The 20,899-nt window shown below is 42.9% G+C and overlaps 1 protein-coding gene, 1 long non-coding RNA gene and 1 pseudogene across 16 annotated transcripts in view; 1 reads left to right on the top strand and 2 right to left on the bottom strand.

Annotated features, from left to right (window-relative positions):
- Positions 1-426: 426 nt before the first annotated feature.
- On the top strand, positions 427-20,764 carry LOC144284929 (uncharacterized). Its single transcript, XR_013353321.1, has 4 exons — positions 427-4,230; positions 14,059-14,138; positions 17,100-19,135; positions 19,551-20,764. It is a non-coding gene; the product is annotated as an uncharacterized LOC144284929 (long non-coding RNA).
- LOC144285119 (synaptosomal-associated protein 23 pseudogene) lies at positions 10,942-12,765 on the bottom strand (annotated as a pseudogene).
- Positions 17,182-20,899, bottom strand: part of LUC7L2 (LUC7 like 2, pre-mRNA splicing factor) — a 62,313-nt gene continuing 58,595 nt past the window's right edge. For all 15 annotated transcript variants that reach the window (XM_077850105.1, XM_077850113.1, XM_077850116.1 and 12 more), the window contains one exon: positions 17,182-18,304. In XM_077850105.1, coding sequence (XP_077706231.1) covers positions 18,127-18,304 — 178 coding nt within the window. In that variant the 3' untranslated portion in view covers positions 17,182-18,126. The remainder of the gene's footprint in view (positions 18,305-20,899) is intronic.

Below are 20,899 nucleotides of genomic sequence, written 5' to 3'. Positions count from 1 at the left end.
TACCCTGACGTTGCCAGTCTTCTGGGTGGCCGTTCTCGTTGGTGTGTGCAGGGCTAGCTCAGTGTGTTTTTTTTTTTTTTAATTTTTATTTATTGGGGATCCCTGGGTGGCTCAGCGGTTTAGCGCCTGCCTTCAGCCCAGGGCACGATCCTGGAGACCCCAGATTGAGTCCCACATTGGGCTCCCTGCATGGAGCCTGCTTCTCCCTCTGCCTGTGTGTCTGCCTCTCTCTCTCATTAATAAAAATCTTTTTTAAAAAAATTTTATTTATTTATTCGTGATAGACATAGAGAGAGAGGCAGACACACAGGCAGAGGGAGAAGCAGGCTCCATGCAGGGAGCCCGAGGTGGGACTCGATCCCAGGATCCCAGGATCACACCTCAGGGCGAAAGCAGCTGCCAAACCGCTGAGCCACCCAGGCTACCCCCTCAGTGTGGTTTCTACTTCACTTTCTTTTCAGTCTAGTGTCACTGATACACATATTACATTAGTTTCAGTGCACTACAGTGATACCACAAGTCTATCAATTACATTGGCCTTTTTTTTTCTTTTAATATTTTATTTTTTATTCATGAGACACAGAGAAAGGCAGAGATGTAGGCAGAGGGAGAAGCAGGCCGAGGGGAGCCAGATGTGGGACTCAATCCCAGGACCCTGGGACCATGCCCTGAGCCAAAGGCAGACACTCAACCGCTGAGCCACCCAAGAGCACCCCCCCCCACTAAGGTATTTTATTTTATTTTATTTATTTTAAAAACTATTTATTTACTCATGAGAGACACAGAGAGGCAGAGACACAAGCAGAGGGAGAAGCAGGCTCCATGCAGGGAGCCCAACGTTGGACTCCATCCCGGGTCTCCAGGATAATGCCCTGGACTGAAGGCAGCACTAAACCACTCAGCCACCTGGGCTGCCCCCGACTAAGGTATTTTAAACAAAGACCCAGTCAGGGTCTCACACTGTTATTGGTCCCTTTCATCTCTTTAAACCTAGAACTTGTTTTCTGCAACACTGACTTTTTGAATGGACAAAGCCAGGTGTCTCGTAGAGTGACAGATATTCTGGATTTCTTTCCTGTAAGCTGCGGGAGTTAGGCTCAGTATAAATACATTTTTAACAGGAATATGACACTGGGTACTTAATTTTTTAAGATTTTATTTATTTGAGAGAGAGAGAAAACACAAGCGGGGGGGGCAGCAGAAGCAGAGGGAGAAGCAGGCTCCATGCAGGGAGCCCGATGCGGAGCTCAATCCCAGGACCCCAGGATCATGACCTGAGCCGAAGGCTTAACCGACTGAACCACCCTGGTGCGCCGACCATGGGTACTTCTTTATTTATCACTCGATAGATTTTTAACACTGATTTCAGTAATTGGACCAAAACTTTCTCAAAAAATTCCGGGGACTAAATTTATGTATCCCAGTTTGGACACATATGGGCTTGTCATCTGTTCTTCTCAGCTACAGGCAGGGTAAAAGTAGGGTAAGACTATGAGACTTTGAAAAGCGCTTTAGAAACAGTGCAGTACCATACACAGTGCTGCACGTCATTCCACCTGCATTTGATTGGGCATTGGGCCTCCTTTGCTCCCTCTTGGGCTGTTTGTTCGTCCCCTCTTGCCTCTCCCAGCCCAGGACCTACCTGTCTTAAAGTTAGGCCAGTTAGAGCCTTGGGCTCACCAACAAAAAGGTATACACTTTGTTATGACTTTTTTTTTTATGTAGGCTCCACACCCAGCATGGAGCCCGACATGGGGCTTGAACTCACGACCCTGCGATCAAGTACTGACTGAAGCTCAAGAGTCGGGGGGTTTTGTTGTGTTTTAGGATTTTATTTATTTATTCATGAGAGGCAGAGACATAGGCAGAGGGAGAGAAGCAGGCTCCCTGCAGGGAGGCCGATGTGGGACTTGATCCCAGGACCCTGGGATCAAGACCTGGGCCAAAGGCAGACCCTGTTGTGACTCCGGCTAGTCACTCCGCATGGCGGGGTTTCCTACCGTGTACAATGGGTGTAGTGATACGGATTAAGGGATGTCTGAATCCACTGAAATTGTGATTAATGAGGCACTTCTTTCATTCCACATTTCTTGAACATCGGCTGTCTCTCTACCAGGCTCATGGAAGGATGCAGAAAACAAGGTCTAGTCTCTGCACTTGGTCTGGCTGCCACCCCACAGTGGGTGCTCAAGCAGAGGAATCGCTACGGAGATTGGGGTTGTCTCTCCCCCCGTCTACTTCACTCCCCTGTCCCCTCCACTGTGCAGCACCTGTGTGGTCTGGCAGTGACCCCAGTCTGGGAGCAGGGGCAAGTGGGGGGTACAGTTTGGGAGGCACCTGATACTCCTAAGCCAGTCCTGCCAACCTTGCGATCCCAGGCCTCTGGCCAGGGTCTGGTTCAGGAGCCCCGGCCTAATGCAGTTGGGGATGTCACTGCTCTGCTCACTTCAGTTCCCAGATGGGAACACAACCCAGTCTGGGGCACAGAGATGGGAGGGAAAGCGTGCCCAAGGCTTCTGGGAAAAGGTGCCTTGCTCTTTGAGATACGAAATGTAATGGTTTCTCCCCATCTGGCTGTCAAAACTTAGGTGCCAACCACGGTTGGAGTGGTCACATGGAACCCATCATGGGAGCCAGCAGAGACCAGGGTCAAAGCCCACTGGAGTTGAATGTAATGTTACAGCCGGTCAGTGGTATCCAGGGACAGGAGCGCATGGATTTGTGCCCTTGACAGCCACTCTTCCGAAGCAGTATCGGAGCAGATTCTGGTGCTGGTGCCAGCTTTTGGCTTCTGTGTGGCCTTGTCGTGCTGGACCCTTGACCGAGAGCCCAGTTCCGCGAGGCTGAGTGCCCTGCTTTCAGCCTAAGCCCTGCCCTGCTGGCCAGTAGCTTGGTCTGATCTCCACAGGTACCTGTAGATCCAGAACATCTGACATCTCCTGCTCGAGCCAGTTCCCCACAAGGCCCTCCGCACCATGGCTCCTGCACCACTCTGCTGGTGGACCTGCCTGGTTGGGTCCTCCAGGCCGGCCTCTGCTATGAACATCCAGTCCTCTCAGCCCTCTCCTGCCCTTCCTAACTGCCCTGAAGCTGGGGTTTGGTTTGGTTTTTCAAATTAGAACAAGCAACAGAAAGGAAAACAGAGGGCAACTTTGTATTGCCTTATACTCTGGGAAAATCTCAATTACCAAAAGTCAAGGTATTAATAGAATCATGCTGTAAATGGCTTTGTTTTTTTTCAGATGGGAAAGACAATGTTTTTCAAAATATTTGTGTCGGTAGAGCATGTTGTGGTGGACCAAGGTTCTGCAGATCCTCCGCTGTGCCAGACATCAACCTCGAGAGACGGGAGGACGGGCTTCGGGGTGCAGGCAGGGCATTCAGGGTCAGGGCAGCCGCTAATTACCAGTGGGAGTGACGTGCTTCCATGGTGTATCCCCACCAGCACACACCAGCTGAATACCCATCGTGGATATGTATAATCTTTTAAACTATATAATATTTACTTGGATTTTTAACGTTAGAAAGCCTAAAATGAATTCTGATTGTTAGAACTGTCACCAACATTTATAAAAACTTAGCATAATAAAGATGAGCCATTACTTAAAACCATCATTTTACAAGATGCCACACTGAATAACTAATCTCATTTGTCACACTGACAAACGACTACGCGGACAGAGGTGCTGAAACGGCAGTGCACACTGGCTCAATGGGATAATGCTGAAAGCTATTATTAAACAGTTTATAAAAGCAGACTCTTGAAATGAGACTTGGAGAGAAAAACACAGGAACTTGGAAATGATAAAGTAAACTTTAGTTTTAGGGTTACCAGAGGAGTAAGAAAGTCTTTCTTGCAAAAAAAACAACAAAGTTTTAGGGTTACCAGAGGATTAAGAAAGTCTTTCTTGCAAAAAAACCAAAACAAACAAACAAACAAAAAAAAACAAAAACAAAGAAAACAAGTCTACTTAGAAACAGAGGGGTTTTTTCCTTGAGTTTCAGCTTTGAGGGAACTGCTTGATGACAGCAGAACAAAGGCCTCGACAGAGGAAACACGCATGATGTCCCCAGAGGACCAAAGGCTTTTAACAAAGGTGACCAAACGTATCCTCTCTGCTACAGGCGCCAGATACACAGCAGTGCCAGGAATGTACAGGAGAAAGACGGCGGAGGAGTGCCGATGACACGGACGCCGTCTACAGCCCCTGGCACAGGGCCACCCCGAAGGTAACCACCCCGGGGCCTCCCCCGCATGCTCCTGGGAGGGGGGTTAAGGTCTGGATGGCTGTGGGGGGCGAGGCGCAGAGAGCAGCAGTGGCGCACAGCTGCCCAGTGCTCTGCACAGCCGTCCTGTCCACGGAAATTACCCTGCGTAAAACTCAGTGGCTGGCTTCGGTTTTCTAGAAGTCCCTTCTGAGGCTGGAGGATATGTTAGTGACCCTCCTCCACCTTTTAACAATTGGTGTGGTCAGCAAGATACTGTAGACAAAGCAAGCTTGGGTCAAGGCCCGTGCTGGGGGAGAGCAGGTGGTCTCTGGGGAGGGTGGGGGAGGGGCCGGCTGGGGGGCCCCACATCCCAAGGTGGCCAACCACGGCCACGTGGGGAGAGATGGCTGGGTCTCTGGAGCATTTCGGGCCAGTGCGTGAATGCGGAGACGCGTTAAAATGCCCAAGGAGTTGTCATGTATGCTACCTGAGAGGCGGAGGAAGCAGAAGGGTGAGGGGGATGGCAGCTTGGGTGTTAGACTGTGGGATATTGGGGGGACAGTACCATGTTACATGGGTTTCCTATGTCAAAAAATATAAAAGGCCTTGGTCACTCCTCAACCCACCCTGCAATAAGGATTCCATGCCTCTGGCACTGGTGAGCATCGCAGGCGCTTAGCTAATTTGACTGGATAAGTGCTGGCATTAAGACAGCCTGGCCTCTGTCAAAGAACTACGAGAAATTACACATGAACTGGTCATGCAACGTGCCAGTTACGTCCAACATTCAGAGGCCTCGGGGGGACGATTCTCTTCCTTGGGCTGGAGCCCTGGATCTGCCAGTCAGCCCCCGTGGCGGAGGACTTGGGTCTGTCCTCCCGGCTATGCTTGATCGGCCCATTTCTCTGGTAGCTTCGTGGTGATTTAAGCAAAACTTGAAGAATCCCTCCTAAGGGAAATAGGGTGAAAAACAGAGGCTCCTGCCCACGACAGAGTGGTGGAGAGGGGGCCATCTGGGCTGCTTGTGAGTAACTGTGGCAGGATCTGCTGTCTGGGACCCCAAGAGAAAATACAACCCAGTTCAGTCTTGCTGAGTGTCTGGAAGGCATTGCCTAAGGCAAAGTAGTTACTCCCCTGAAGGAAGTTCAAAACCGCCAGGTGTGTCAGCAACCAACTGCCTCTGCTAACCCCCATCCCTAGAGAGGAGGGGCAGGCCAGTGTTGTCCCCTGGTGCATGCAATCAAAAGGCTCCGGCCAGAGGCCCCAGGCTGAATTAACCATTTACTGGTCTCGCACTAACAGACTGTACCTGCTCTAACAATGTGCTGACTACACACTGATCTGTGGAAACCCCTCGAAATTTGGGGGAGAAGGTCAAGTTATCAAGGTCAGACAAGTTGGTCTCTACCTACAGATCAGCAGGCTTCCTCCCCAGTGTTTTCTCATGCATATTTCCACCATTCCTCAGTGTATTGGGAGGGGTCTACAGGACCGGGGTCTAACTACAACCGGTTAATTCAGCTTGTGTAGCTAAGTAGTGAAGCCTCTCCTCGTGGGTCACACAAATTGGGAACCTATAGAGCTGCTGGTTCCCTAGATGAATGCTGCTGGAGGCAATGGTGCTTTATCATTATGTAGATGATGTTAACATGTGTTGACTTGTCCTTAGTCACTAGGATGGGAGGGAAATACCGACAAGATTCAAGGTCTGATTCAGTCAGTCAAGTTCCTGGGCATCATCTAGTCAGTAAGACAAAAGTAATGCTGAAGTGGTCACTGATAAAATACAAACCTTCCCATTCTCTCAGGGAAGGGATTACAGGCTTGGACATCTTTTATTCCCCATCTACTGCGAATGTTAAGACCTTCAAGGGGCACCTGGCTGGCTCAGTTGGAAGAGCATGTGATTCTAGATCTCAGGGCTGTAAGTTCAAGCCCCATGTTGAGTGTAGAGATCTTAAAAATAAAAAACCTTAAAAAAAAAAAAAACAAAGGATCTCTATATGCCTTGGTTAAAAGGGAAGCCAATTGGGTTGCTAACCAACAAGAGGCATTCTTTTCTTTTTCTTACTTTTAAGTAATCGCTACACCCAACATGGGGCTTGAATTTACAACCTCAAGATCAAGAATCACATGCTTTACCAACTGAGCTAGCCAGGCACCCCCAACAAGAGGCTTTCTTAAAAAACGGTAGTAGAACAACTACAGGCCCTGGGGGGTCCTTAATGCCAGGTGTGAGTTGTGAATTACAAGGAATTTCATATTCGGAAGGGTTTGGCTGCAGCTTGCATCAATGACAAAATGGGAAATCAACTGAAGTTACTTGAGTAAACCCCAGAAGATTCTGTTCTCCTTGGAAGAGGACACCATTGGAAACACTGGTTATATTACCAAGGGTTTGACTGGAATGTCCTTTTTTTTTTTTTTTTTTTAAAGATTCATTTATTTATGAGAGAGAGAGAGAGAGGCAGAGAGAGGCAGAGACACAGGAGGAGGGAGAAGCTCCATGCCGGGAGCCCGACATGGGACTCGATCCTGGGACTCCAGGATTGCGCCCCTGGCCAAAGGCAGGTGCTAAACCGCTGAGCTACCCAGGGATCCCCTGGAATGTCCTATTTGAGAGAGACGTGCATAGGCTCAAATATGACCAGACAGCATGAAGGAACTACGGTTGATGTTATGGAGCCCAAGAAGCCCTGTGGAAATAATCAGTCTTACCTTGCTTACAAAGGCTCCCAGGAGCCCTACCAGGTGAGTAAGGAGGGTCATTTCCTGGCAGCCTCAAGAACTTCAGGATAATTTAGGGACCTTGAGAAGGAAGTAACCCAATTCTACAGGTATCCATAGGCAAGTCAAGGTGACAAGTACTTGGCTTGGCTCTTAGCCTTGAAAAACTGTTATAGGCTCAATCTGAAATTCCTTATGAGATGCTTTAGCAAAGTGGATTTAAAAGAACCTATACAGCCAATCACTACTCTTGCTGCACATATGTAAATAATTGGACCAAGTTTGTTAAAACTGGATTTGCTTTACAAACAAAAAAAATTTTTTTAAAGATTTTATTTACTTGACAAAGAGACAGCATGACCAGGGGGAACAGAAAAGGGAGAAGCAGGTCCCCTGCCAAGCAGGGAACCCAATGTGGGGCTCAGTCCCAGGACCCTGGGATTATGACCTGAGCCAAAGGCAGACACCCAACGAACCGAGCCATGCAGGCGCCCCACAAACATGTAACTCTTAACTTGGCTACCTTTGACAGAGTGATTTTAGAGAGGGAATAAAAAAGTTTCCGTAACACATCTTTATGGGAGCTACATTCTAGTCCTGATCATCCTTGAATGACTGTTTACCTATAAAATAGGCTGGATCCTGAATTCCTCTGGTTTCCTTGCAGATCTGGCTAATTTTCTACGGAACTGCACAGGACAGGCCTGACTTTGAGAGCCCACTGGTAGGACAGCCTTCTGAAAGGAGACAACCCTTTAACTGAACTGACTTAACTGACCACATTATGAAATACAGAATAAGATGCTAAGTCTATACACCAGAGCTCCAAAATAATGGCTCCATGAAGGCTGAGGATTCAAGTTGGTACTAGGGAATGTCTGCAATTAGATGCAAGGCACTTTCATCCATCAAATCTTATCTATGCTGCTTTTCAGCAGGAAGTAGCTAGAGTGGTCATCAAAAATGAAGAATGTTGAAAAGCCAGGGTGGGTATTAGCTAATGAGGACTGAACACCCACCTGTTGTTACTTAAGAAAGATTTGCCGTGTCTGTGGTCTGTAAGACATTTGTATTATCGTCCCCAGGCTTGCATTCATGTCCCTTCCTCCTACATTGGGTAACGTCTTCCTGTCATGGACCACCACTTATGCTGAAGTTCACAATCCCTCCAATGGCTGGGTGAGGAAAGGACTTCTTTACTGGGTGGCTGGGGCGTTTCCTGTTGCAGTTTATATTGCTGCTGTGGCTAAGGGCTGCAACTCATTTCCCAGTATCGGGCTCTAGGGTCAGAGAGAGAATGGCACACAAATGTTACACGGGCCATAAAGATATAGGGGTGGAGTGTAGGAGTGCTGACAACACTGACTCCATCTTTGGCCTTCCATCTTGTGCTACCTACTGGCACACAGGTGGTGACGCTTTTTAAATTTAAATTGAAGTTAACATGGGGTGCCTGGGTGGCTCAGTTGAGCATTTGACTCTTGGTTTTGGCCTGGAACATGATCTCAGAGTTGTGAAATAGAGCTCAACTTCTGGCTCTGTGCTCAGTGTGGAGTCGGCTTGCAGTCTTTCTCTTCCTCTCCCCCTCCCTCCTATGCATGCTGTCTCTAAAATATGTAAATCTTAAACAAAAAATTCCAGGGGCACCTGGGTGGTGCAGTCAGTTAGGTGTCTGACTCTTGGTTTCGGCTCAGATGGTGATCTCAGGGTTGTGAGGTCAAGCTCCTTGTCGGGCTCTGCACTCATTAAGGAATCTGCTTAAGAGTCTCCTTCTCTCTCTGCCCCTCCATCCCTACTCGCTCTAAGGTAAGTAAATCTTAAAATTCCAGTCAACATACAACATAATATCAGTTTCAGGTGTGTAACATAGTGACTCAACATGCCAATACATCAGCTGGTGCTTCTCACAAGGGTACTCCTTAACCCCCTCACCTATTTAAACCATTCCCCACCCCCCTTCTGGTAACCATCAGTTTGTTCTCTACAGTTATAAGTCTATTTCTTGGTTTGCCACCCCTACCCCCTACCCCCACCCCACCCCCACGCTGCCCTATCCCGTTTATCCTGTTGCTTGTTTTTCCTTAAATTCTACATGAGTGAAATCATACGGTACTCGTCCTGGACTGACTTATTAGCATTATACTCTGGATCCATCCGTGTTGTTGCAAATGGCAAGATTTCATTATTTTTTATGGCTGAGTACTATTCCATTGTATCACATTTTCTTGATCTGCCAATCTATGGACACCTGGGCTGTTTCCATAATTTGGCCAATGTAGTACATAATGCTCCCAATAGGCACTGACTACATGTGTCCATTTGAGTTAGTGTACTTGTATTCTCTGGGAAAATACACAGCAGTGCGACTGCTGGATCCTGGGATAGTTTTATTTTTAACTTCTTGAGGAACTTCCATACGGTGCACTTTTCCACAGTGCATCAGTCTGCATTCCTATCGACAGTGCAAGAGGATTCCTTTTTCTCCACACCCTCACCAACACTTGTTTCCTGTGTTGTTGACTTTACCCATTCTGACAGGTGTGAGGTGACATCTCCTTGTAGTTGTGACTTGCATTTCCTTGATAATGAGTGATGTTCAGCATCTTTTCATGTGTCTGCTGGCCATCTTTGGAGAGAAATGGTCTTTGAAGAAATGCCTGTTCATGTCTTTTGCCCATTTTTAAATTGGATTATTTATTTTTGGGGTGTGGAATTAAAGAAGTTATTTATACATTTTGGATACTAACACCTTACTGGACAGGTCATTTGCAAATATCTTCTCCCATTCAGTAGTCTTTTTGTTCTGTTTCCTTGGCTGTGCAGCTTTTAATTTTGATGTAGTCTCAATAGTTTGTTTTTTTGTTTTTCTTTGCCTCAGGAGACCTCTCTAGATAAACACTGCTATGGCCAATGTCTGAGAGATTACTGCTAGGCTTTTTATGGTTTCAGGTCTCACATTTAGGTCTTTAATGGATTTTGAGTTTTTCTGTAAGATAGAAGAATGTGGTCCAGTTTCATTATTTTGCATGTTGCTCTCTAGTTTTCCCAACACCATCTGTTGAAGAGATGTTTTTTTCTCCATTGGATATCCTTGCCTCCTTTGTCTAAGATTAACTGACCATATAATTGTGGGCTTATATCTGGGTTTTCTATTCTATTGATCTATATGTCTATTTTTATGCCAGCACCATACTGTTTGATTACTACAACTTTCTAATACAACTCAAAGTCCAGAATTCTGATGCTTCTGGCTTTGTTCTTCTTATGACTGTTTTGGCTATTCAAGGTCTTTTGTGGTTCTATACAAATTTTAGCATTGTTTGTTCTAGTTTCATGAAAAATGCTGTTGGTATTTTGATAGGGATTGCATTAAATGTGTAGATTGCTTTGGGTAATATAGGCATTTTAACAATATTTGTTCCAATCTATAGGCATGGAATGTCTCTCCATTTCTTTGTGTTAGCCTCAATTTCTTTTATTGGTATTTTATGGTTTTGAGAGTCTTTCACCTCTTTGGTTGTTTATTCCTAGGTATCTTACTATTTTTGGTACAAATATAAATGAGATTCCTTCTATTTCTGCTTCTTTGTTGTAGGTGTACAGAAATGTAATAGATTTCTGTACGCTGATTTTTGTGTCCTGTGACTTTACTGAATTCGTTTATCAGTCTTTGTTTTAAAGTCCAGTTTGTCCAATATAAATATTGCTACTCCTGCTTTCTTTTGACACCCACTTGAATGATAAATGTTTCTCCGTTCTCTCCATTTTTTTTTTTTTTTTAAGTTCTAAAATTTAATGGTAAAGATCAGGCAATGGTTATTGGTCAAGTGAACCCACATCAATAGCTGTGAAGTGTGCAGACACTAGTTCTTAAATAAAGGTGACAAGTACCAATGAGATTCTTAAAACACTGTTCAGGATCTAAATAAATGTGATTCTGGACATAATTCAATCCACAAGTCTAATTGAATGATAATGAAATCATTAATAATTAAACCAAAGGCATAATTTTCCAAATCACTTTTAGTTAAACGGAGTAAATTCTAGCTTTTTTAAAGTCTAAAGTTACAAAAAACTCAAAGCAACCTATTTTTCTACCTGAGATCAAAACAAGTTTCTTTTTTCCTGTCTAAACATAATTCTTGGCATTGAGGTAAATCTGAATTCACACAGTATACTTTGTCAAACTTTTCCAAAAAATGTTAAGCCCTGCTTTATAAGCTCTCATGTTACAATACATATTTACATATTTTTTTTCTTCAAAGACTGACAAATTTACCAGGCTAATAGGCATGTAATAGGACCATGATACTACTATTGTGAATAGAAAAAAGCCGTTCATTTATACAAAGTGTTCCTATATGGTGCAATATGAAATGGGATTACTATGTACATACACAAATCACCAAAATTCAGAAACTGAGCTCACTTTGAGAAAATTCTTTTTGGAGCAAAGGTGGTCAGGTTGTGTCCTATAACGAAAATATTGTGTATAAGAGTTCTGAAACCAAGTATTAGCCTAAATTGGCAATAACTGCAACTTAAATTAAAAACTAAACTTGGGAGTCCCTGGGTGGCTCAGTGGTTTAGCGCCTGCCTTCAGCTCAGGGCGAGGTCCTGGAGCCCTGGGATTGAGTCCTTGCATAGAGCCTGCTTCTCCCTCTGCCTGTGTCTCTGCCCCTCTCCCTCTCTCTGTGTCTCTCATGAATAAATAAAATATTAAAAAAAAAAAAAAAAAAACCCAACTAGATCTTTACTGTGGCTATGCAACTTTTGCTTTGTGGCCTGCAAGAACTTTACTTTTTTTACTGTTTACTTGTTTACTGAGGTAACAACCTCTTATTTTTTGCCTCTCTTCGCACTCCACCCATCTCCAGCCTTCTTCTTCATGGCTGTCTTTGGCAATGCTTCCAAATCTTGTAAACAAAAGAACCTGCTAACGTAAATGTGGAGGAAGAATATGAACCAAGAAAAAAAAATATTACAAGGAAGTCTGGGCGGTAGTATACCTTCAAGGGAAAGGGAATCTAAAAAAAATAGCGGATCAGTACTCCTGGCCCTTCTTGCACATTGTCTCCTGATTTAGAAGAGCATGAAACCAAACTGTCAAACTCTGTAATGACTTTGAAGGAGGAGCTACAGAAGTGAATACAGGATAAAGAAATACAGCAGCAGCTTTAGCTGTCAATGAGTTTCTTTGCTCTGGCATTGGCAACATCAAGACAGTCTTTGTTGGTGTCAGCCTTTTCTGTGATCCAGTCTACACGTTCATTTTGAGTGTAAATCTCATTGACTAATTCAGGACCATGTTTTTTAGGTTTCCTAAGATACTACCCATTTGAGTCAGGTTCTCTTCCATCTCATCTTCTCTGGCATCATTAGTTATAAGTAATGTATCCACCACCAGCTGCTCCAGAGGTTGGTTGTTGAGGCTGATTGTCGCTTGGCTGGCTGCTTATATATTCAATTACTAGAATATATTCATTATTAATATTCTTCAGTTACTAGAAGAGTTGTCTCCATCATCTCCACATGTTGCCTTGTAGGCCTTACCAGATTCAAAGTTCTTTGTCCTACTAAGGGAGCAGACACAAAGGCCACAGAACTTGCTGAGTTCCATTAAAGTCTTCTCTGCTTCTCTCGTTATCTTTATTTGGTTCATGCCTTCTATGCGGTTTAGTTCCCCTTGTTCATCCAGCATAGTGATAATCTTGATTCCTGTATCCTAAGACTCAATACCAGGACTCTCCTGGTACTTTCCAGAAACTCATCAATAACTTGGTGGGCTCTGAGCTGAATTTCTTCTGATGACAGATTATCAATGATGAATTAAAACTTTCAGTAAGCACAGAAACTGAAATGCAGATATTCAAGCAGTTTGGCCATGCCTCTTTGAGCTGCAGCAACTTGTACACTGCCCAGACTGGACCTGGAGCTGTGTACTCCTAGCACCTATGCACACCAGATCCCCCATCCCCTAACTCTGAACCTGCAGGTGTCTTTAGGTCTAAGAGTCTCTTGGGGCACGTGGCTGGCTCAGTCGGTGGAGCATGAAACTCTTGATCTTGGGGTTGTGAGTTTAAGCCCACTGTTGGGTGTGGAGATTACTTCAAAGTAAAATCTTAAAATGTTTTTAAGTCTCTTGTAGGCAACATTTGGATGGGTCTTTTGTTTTTTTATCCATTCAGTCACCCTATGTCTTATGATTGGAGCATTTAGTCCATTTGTATTCAAAGTAATTATTGACAAGCATTTATTGTCACTTTGTTTTGTGGTGGTTTATGGGATTTCCTGATACTTTTTTTTTTCATGCTTTGCTGGTTTTCTTGAGCAGTCTGAATTTCTCCTTTCCATATTTATATTATGATTTATGGTTACCATTAGGGTTGTATATAACCTCTTTTGCATATAGCAGTCTAATACATATTAAGTTGATGGCTGCCTGTTTAAACCCATGCTAGACTCCTATCCTGCCCCACATTTTAGTATATGTTGTCATACTTTGCATCTTTTGTGAGTTCCTTGAAAGATTTTAATAGAAAGTCACTTTCACGCTTTTGTTTCCTACCTCCACAGTTACTTTAGATCTCTTCTATAGAGTCTCCTTTAGGGATCCCTGGGTGGCGCAGCGGTTTGGCGCCTGCCTTTGGCCCAGGGCGCGATCCTGGAGACCCGGGATCGAGTCCCACGTCGGGCTCCCGGTGCATGGAGCCTGCTTCTCCCTCTGCCTGTGTCTCTGCCTCTCTCTCTCTGTGACTATCATAAATAAACAAAAAAAAATTTAAAAAAGAGTCTCCTTTAGTATTTCTTGCAGGGTTGGTTTAATGGTCATGAACCTTAATTTTTGTCTGGGAAATGCTTTATTTCTTTTTTTTTTTTTTTTTTATTTATTTATTCATGATAGTCACAGAGAGAGAGAGAGAGGCAGAGACACAGGCAGAGGGAGAAGCAGGCTCCATGCACCGGGGGCCCGATGTGGGATTCGATCCCGGGTCTCCAGGATCGCGCCCTGGGCCAAAGGCAGGCGCCAAACCGCTGCGCCACCCAGGGATCCCTTTATTTCTCATTTTGAATGCTAGCTTTGCTGGGTAGAGTATTGATGGCTGCATTTTCCCCTTTTAGCACTTGGGAGCAGATCATGCCTTCCCTTCCAGCTTGGAGACTGACTGATGAAAAACCTGATAGCCTATGGGTTTTCCCTTGTAAGTAATGGATTTATTTTGTCTTGGTGCTTTTAAGATTTTATCAGTATATTTTGCAAATTTAATTACAATGTCTTGGTGTTGGCCAGCTTCTGTTGATTTTGATGGGTGTTTTGTGTGTCTCCTGTAACAAGATGTCTGACTCCTTCCCCAGAGTAGGAAATTTTTCAGCTACTACAAGTTTTGTGTCCCCTTCTCTCTCTCTCTTTTAAAATATTTTATTTATTCATGAGAGAGGCTGAGACATAGGCAAAGGGAAGCAGGCTCCCCACGGGGAGCCCAGTGCAGGACTCGATCCCAGGACCCTGGGATCAACACCCTGAGCCGAAGGCAGACAGTCAACCACTGAACCACCCAGGCATCCCTGTCTCTTCTTCTGGGACTTCTATAATATGAATGTTATTACATTTGATGGAGACAAGAAGTTCCCTAAGTCTTGTAGAATTTGTTTTGTAAAATTTCTCTCTTGTTCAGCTATTACTTGAAATCATTGATTTGTTGCTCTTTTTCCAGCCTGTTCATTAAATCATGCATGCTTCTAATCTCATTTATTGCACTCATCTTTTATTCTTTTTTAACTCCTGTGTTAAGGGTCTCACTGATGTCTTCCAGCTCAATCCCAGTGAATATCCTTATGATCCCTGGTTTAAATTCTTCATCAGGCATGTTACTTCTTTTACACTTAGAGGTCTCTGGTCATGACCTTGCCTTGTTCTTTGATTTGGGATAAATTCATCTGCCTTCTCATTTTCTCTAAGTCCCTGCCTGGTTCTCTGGGTTCGCCAATTATGTCTCTTACTCCTGAAAGTAATGGCCTTATAAAGAATTCACGTAGTGCCCAGGGCCTGGTGTTTCACACAGTGCTGTGTTTTGTACTTTTGTGTTCTGGCTCCTCCTTCCTTTAGGCTCTTTGTCTGCAGAAGTTCTCTTTGCCTGCTGTGGGCAGTGTTTGGCCCCTGGCCTGAATGTTTTGGTTGGTGAGTTTTAGGTGTACTTTGATCAGCTTGTGAGATGAAACTTGTCACCACCTTCACTGGAAATGAGGCCCTGTAAAACTGGTTGGGAGACATGGTATGGACAGGGGGTTGTGCTGGTCTTCTGGATAAGGGGGGCCCGCTCCACTTGGACTAAAGCAGGCTTGATTGAGAAGAGCAGTTCTACTGAAGCACAGGGGTGTGGGGCAAGTTAGGCAATCAGTGTAGGTGCTGCACTGGTTCCTGCAGGTGTTTATACTGAGGGGTGTGAGCGGGCAAGGGCCGGCCAGCTTCTCTACTCTTGGAGAGATAGCTCTGTGAATGCTGTCTTCGGTCACACTGTGAGAAGATAAAATAATCTCCCTGCTGGGTTCCATCGGTTCAAACTCTTCGGATCGCTGTTTCCACAGTGTCTGTCCTCAGGTTGTCTGCCTTCTTTCCAAAAGAAGCTGCAATGCCTCCAGACTGAACGCTCTCAGAGCCTCACCTGCTAACACAACTTCTGGCTTTAAGTCTTACTGGTTCCAAGAACTCAAGAAATTGAGTTTTCCAAACCAATGGTTCTGAGGAAACGTTTTCCTTTTGCGTTCCATGTTCTTTTGTCTCTCTCAACCTTCTGCATAACCTGGGCTCCCTCCTCTCTGCAGCAGGCAGGATCCATTTCTCCCCAAACTCCATCTCTATGTCTCCTACCTTTGGTTTTAGTTGTGGGATTTATTCCGCCAGTCTTGAGGTTGATTTCTGAGGTATCTAGGATAACTGAATAGTTCTATATTTGTGGGATGAGGCAAGCCTAGGGTCTTCTGCTGCCATCTTTCCCCTCCACACTTTAGATAACTGTGACCTCATCATCGTGTTCCTTGCTCCAAAAAATTGGGAGGATTAAGGTCCAGATAGCTGAAAGTATGGCTTAGAAAATAGGGGTAGAAGACAGCTGCCCAGTGCCCTGGATCATCTATCCACCCACCCAATTGCCTCTGTCAATAAGTTGCATAAAACTGTGTGTAAATAGTATATAGACAGGTTTGATTGTTATTTTAGTCTTAAGGTCCTTCTCAGTATGGAGGATGTGGTACTGACCTTCTAAAGAATAATGAGATTTTAGGGTTATTCTAATTCAGAGTAGCTGCCCTGGCTTAAGAATGATTAAAAGTGTAGATTGTTCATTCCAAATACTAGAAGTACCTAAGCAACAAAATTGTTCTAAAAGGATTTTTAAGATGGGATTGTTAGCCAGGCAGCTGAAGTTATCTAACATGGTAGCCTAACCCCAAGTGATGTCCTTCACTGGCTACTGCTGACCTGTGGATGGTCATGTAGCCTGTACTACCTACAAATGAGAACTGCATTAACAGCTAATAAACATTTATACAATTAGGCAGAGAAGTATAAGCGTCACTTAAACAATGCTAAAAACATTTCCCAATGTTTTAGAGTTTGGTCAGTCTTCTTGCACATACCAGCTCAACCTGTTTGATCTTACTCCATACCCCAAGGTATTACATCCAAAGTAGATAGATACAAAATAATTTTTCAGAAACCAAGATTAAAAGAAAGTGGGCCACTAAGGGAGATGGGTCTCAGATTAAACTCTGCATAAACTGGAGTGTGTGGAACTAAATACGGCAAGACCTTCAGTTATTGATGCACAACTTAGTAAACTTAGTGAGTGTCCTTTTAGATGTAAATTTGCCACTCAGAATTATTTACCTCTGTGGCCCACGTACCTGAGTCATACTAAATTTGTCACACTCGGGACCAAAGACAACTCTTGGAAGGTGAGGGGAGGTTAGTTTACTGTAACACAGACACGAAATATTTGTTACTAGATTTTCTAGAATCACAAGTGTGATACCTGCCAACTACTGTTTAAAATCACTGGTATAAAATGACTAGTAAGTACATAGCTCTTCAGTGGAGAAAGTGTTATCACACCATGTTTGCTGAATGAAAAAAAAAGCCCAGAAAAACCCCATTGCTTTTGCAGGTCTAGTCCTTCTTCCACAGCAATTGTTACAGTCCTGAAGAGGCTACAGTACAGTCAGCAAGGGGCCCAAGTGGACCAACAGTTCATCTTGGCAAGTATATGTTTTATTTCCTTTGGTGCCTTGCACGGTAAGGCACTAATAATGATATAACAGAATAGAAGAAATGCCCACAGCAAATAGTTCTAGTGACAATTTACTAGACAAGTTACAGTTTAATGACGGTGGTGGTGATTGTTTCATTTTATTATTTTTTACAATAAGGTTGTAACCTTTATACTCCACACACACAAAATAAAACAAGTGCTTATGAAAGAGTCCCTGCCCCCACCCCCCTTTCCAAAACATCCTGAACATAGCAATAGAACAGAAAAATCAAGACATGTTTGATTTCAAAATTTCAATAAAAAAGCAAAGTATGTAATGCAACAGCTGTTCAACTTCCAACTCTAAATAGGCACCGTAAAACAAAACAAAACCTCTCAGTATTTAAATTTCTCCAGCACACTTTCCAGTATAAATGCTCTGTAATCAGCTAGTAATAAATGAGAACAGAACCTTAGAACAGAAGTTATATTGCTTCCCTGCTCCCCCTTTCTCTTATAATTAGAGGGTGGAGGTATTAGGGGATACAAAAGTCAGAGGAAGAAGAATTAAAAAGAAAAATTCTGAAAGCTGTTGTTTGTGGACTAGAAAGGAAGACAGCATTTTACAAATGTTCAAAAAATCCCAAGGCAAGCAACACAATTCGTTCACTATCACTCCTACTAGAAAGAATAAAGATATCGGCATCTTATTATATAAAACTGTACTTTCAGAATTGCATTACAGGTTCACCAGAAACTATGGATGTAGTTTTTAGGCTTCATCAGGGAAACAAGTTCAGTTCAGATCAAGTTAGATACTGTGCATCTAGCCTATTTGGATCGGAGTCTGGAACTTCTCACTGTTACTCCCAACAGCTGTAAACTAAACAATAGTATGTAACTCCATAGGAAGCTTAAGGATTGAGGATATGTACACAGCTAATTATATCTCCCCTGCTTCGCGCTCTTCAGAGCTCCTCCTGTCTTCTGATCTGCCATTAGCGCTCTCATAGGACCGCTTCTTATCTTTTCGATCTCTGTCACGAGGTGATCTGTCTCTTGAATTCCTGTCTCTGTCACGTGATGCTAAGTCTTGGTCTCTGAATCTTTCTTTTGAGGATCTGAAAAATATTAATTTGAGGAGCAAAATGTGTTGGGAAACCCAATATCCAAATGAAAGAATCGGATAAATATTAAGGTACTGATAGCTGAAGTTATACAGAATACATCCAAGAAAGACAAGAGGAGCCAGTTTTCTGACCGAAAAGAGCACTCACTACCTACCCATTCTGACAAGGGAGATGGGTGAAAACAAACAGCTAAGGGTCAGAAACCATAAGCTAAAATAATGACTTAATGGAGGATATTCTCATTATCTGAGGCAATCATAAAGGTTTTCCAATTAATGGCAAACATATTTGCCATTAATGGCAAAAGGTTTCCAATTAATGGCAAACATAAAAATAGTATAGAGACAATACCTTAAAAAAAATCAAAGTGTTAACTAATTTTTTAAAAAACAAAATAGAGGTTCCAAATTGGGTAGAAACTAAGGATGTAGAATGGGGGGTCAGCAGACCTTTTTCTCTTTGCTGTCTGGCCAGAGATTCAATTATTTTAGGGGGTATTCTTCTTCCTTTTCTTTTTATCAACCCTTTAACAATGTAAAAACCACCCATAGCTCCCTAGCTATTCAAAGAACAGGTTATGAGGCCAGATTGGCCTGCAGGCAACAGTTTGCCAATACTTGACTTGGATAAGAGAACTAATCAATGACATGGCTTTAAATAACCCTTTATTATTTTTGCAATCTTCTTTATTCTTCCTGAGTGAGCTTATTCAACCAAAATAAGAATGGAAGACACAGAAAGATGATCATCCTATATCCTGATTAACCATAATGGTTTCTTCATATCATCTCTCCATTCCCATACTCAATTTCATTAAGAAAGGTAAGTGATAACAAGCTCATATCAGAGATTCAATCAGAAGGAAAAGCAAAGGATATTATGGGATCAGAATATAAAATCTATACTTTCAACATCTAGAATGAATCTGAATCTGTAATATATAGTACATTTATTTGGTTCTTAAAGGTGACATAGTACTTTTTATATAATCATCTCACTTAACCAGGCCTCAGATCCTAATTCTGAACACAGGTCAAGTAATACTTTGAACTTCTAAGGCAGGAAAAAACTTTCTCAACTTTATTTCTAAAACTGAGTATAGATTAAACCAAAATTGTCAACTTTGAGTATTCTACTTGTTTTTTAATAAGCATGATTTTTAAAAAGATGTGTGTGTGTGGGGGGGGAGTCACAGTGCATATCTGGTTATACTAATCCTCTCCAAAATCTTTCTAAGAATGGAATATGGAGAGAGATGATGCCTAAGAATTAAGGACACAGTTGCAGGTAAGTCTCAGGTCAGTACTAACTGGAAAATAACCATGAGATGAGCATCAACTAGGATTTTGTGAGAGATTACAACATCCCATCCATAAGCAGTTTACTTACACTATGTCAATCAAATTACCACTAATCCTGATAACATAGGTACTTCAAAGATGGGGAAGGACAGGATAATGATCCTTGGCCAAAGGCCACTGAACCCAAGTAGTCTCTCAAGTCTGCACTAGGTGTTTGAACAGACCAGGAAGTAGAAAAATGCAAGTAAGTCCTCATTTATTAAGATAGCTGTTGCCAAGGAAATGTCACCAACAGAATTATATCAGACCAGCATTTCACAGTTGGGGAAAAGCATATAGTAATAAGCTTGTAACTTGGACCTTTACCTTGAAATTTAAACTCAAATATTTAGCAATTGGCTGCTAATTTTTGGTAAAAACACAGAAGATTGCTTTGATAAAGAATAAGTTGCCGAGATTAGAAGTGCTCTTGAGAAAAGCAAAAACTTTTAATAGTTATACAAAAATAAACCTGTTTATGAACATGCTGAAAATATTAAGGGTGTCATGTAGGATAATGAAAAACTGTCCTATACAACTTCAAAAATGCAGGAATCATTAGGGACTAGGATAACACAATCCCCGGTGAGGAGACATGCCCCTCCCTTCCATCCCCACCCCCATTTAATAAAGACATTTAAGAGTTCACAGATACCAGAAACAATGACCAGTGGGCAGGTTCACAAAACAAACTCTCTAGGCCTTCCATCAACCAGTAGGGTGACTCTTAAAATATACAGTTCAGGTAAACCACAGGGGAAAATTTCTACATTGATCTGTGATATTCAGTCCATCTCAAATATCTTTTTACTACCTGGTTTTACCTACTAGCTGAAGCCATTTTTATTTCTCTGGTATTTCCCTCATCTAAACTCTTGTATTACTCTGGATGTACACAGTAGCACTTTATATGTTAAAAGATGTTAGTCTTATGTTCTAACTTGAATAAAGTTGCTCAACTATGGTATACTTCTTGGGTTATTTTTTTTACTAGGCCTAGTATAGAAGCAAGTATATAATTCTTACTGATTAATGTTACTTGAACTAGTTTGCTAACAAGAGTGGAACAAATGTTCTCACCAAAAAAAAAAAAAAAAAAAAAAAGGATAAACACCTGAGGTGAAGGATGTGTTAACCACTGGTGAGACCCCTCTTATAATGTGTGTGTGTGTGTATATATATACACACACACACACACACACCTCAAATCACTACAATGTACACCTTAAATATCTTTTAATTTTGT

Source organism: Canis aureus, chromosome 15, assembly GCF_053574225.1.
Source record: "Canis aureus isolate CA01 chromosome 15, VMU_Caureus_v.1.0, whole genome shotgun sequence".
Lineage (NCBI taxonomy): Eukaryota > Metazoa > Chordata > Mammalia > Carnivora > Canidae > Canis > Canis aureus.
Note: the sequence above shows the minus strand (reverse complement) of the source record. Positions and strands in the feature narration are given on the sequence as shown.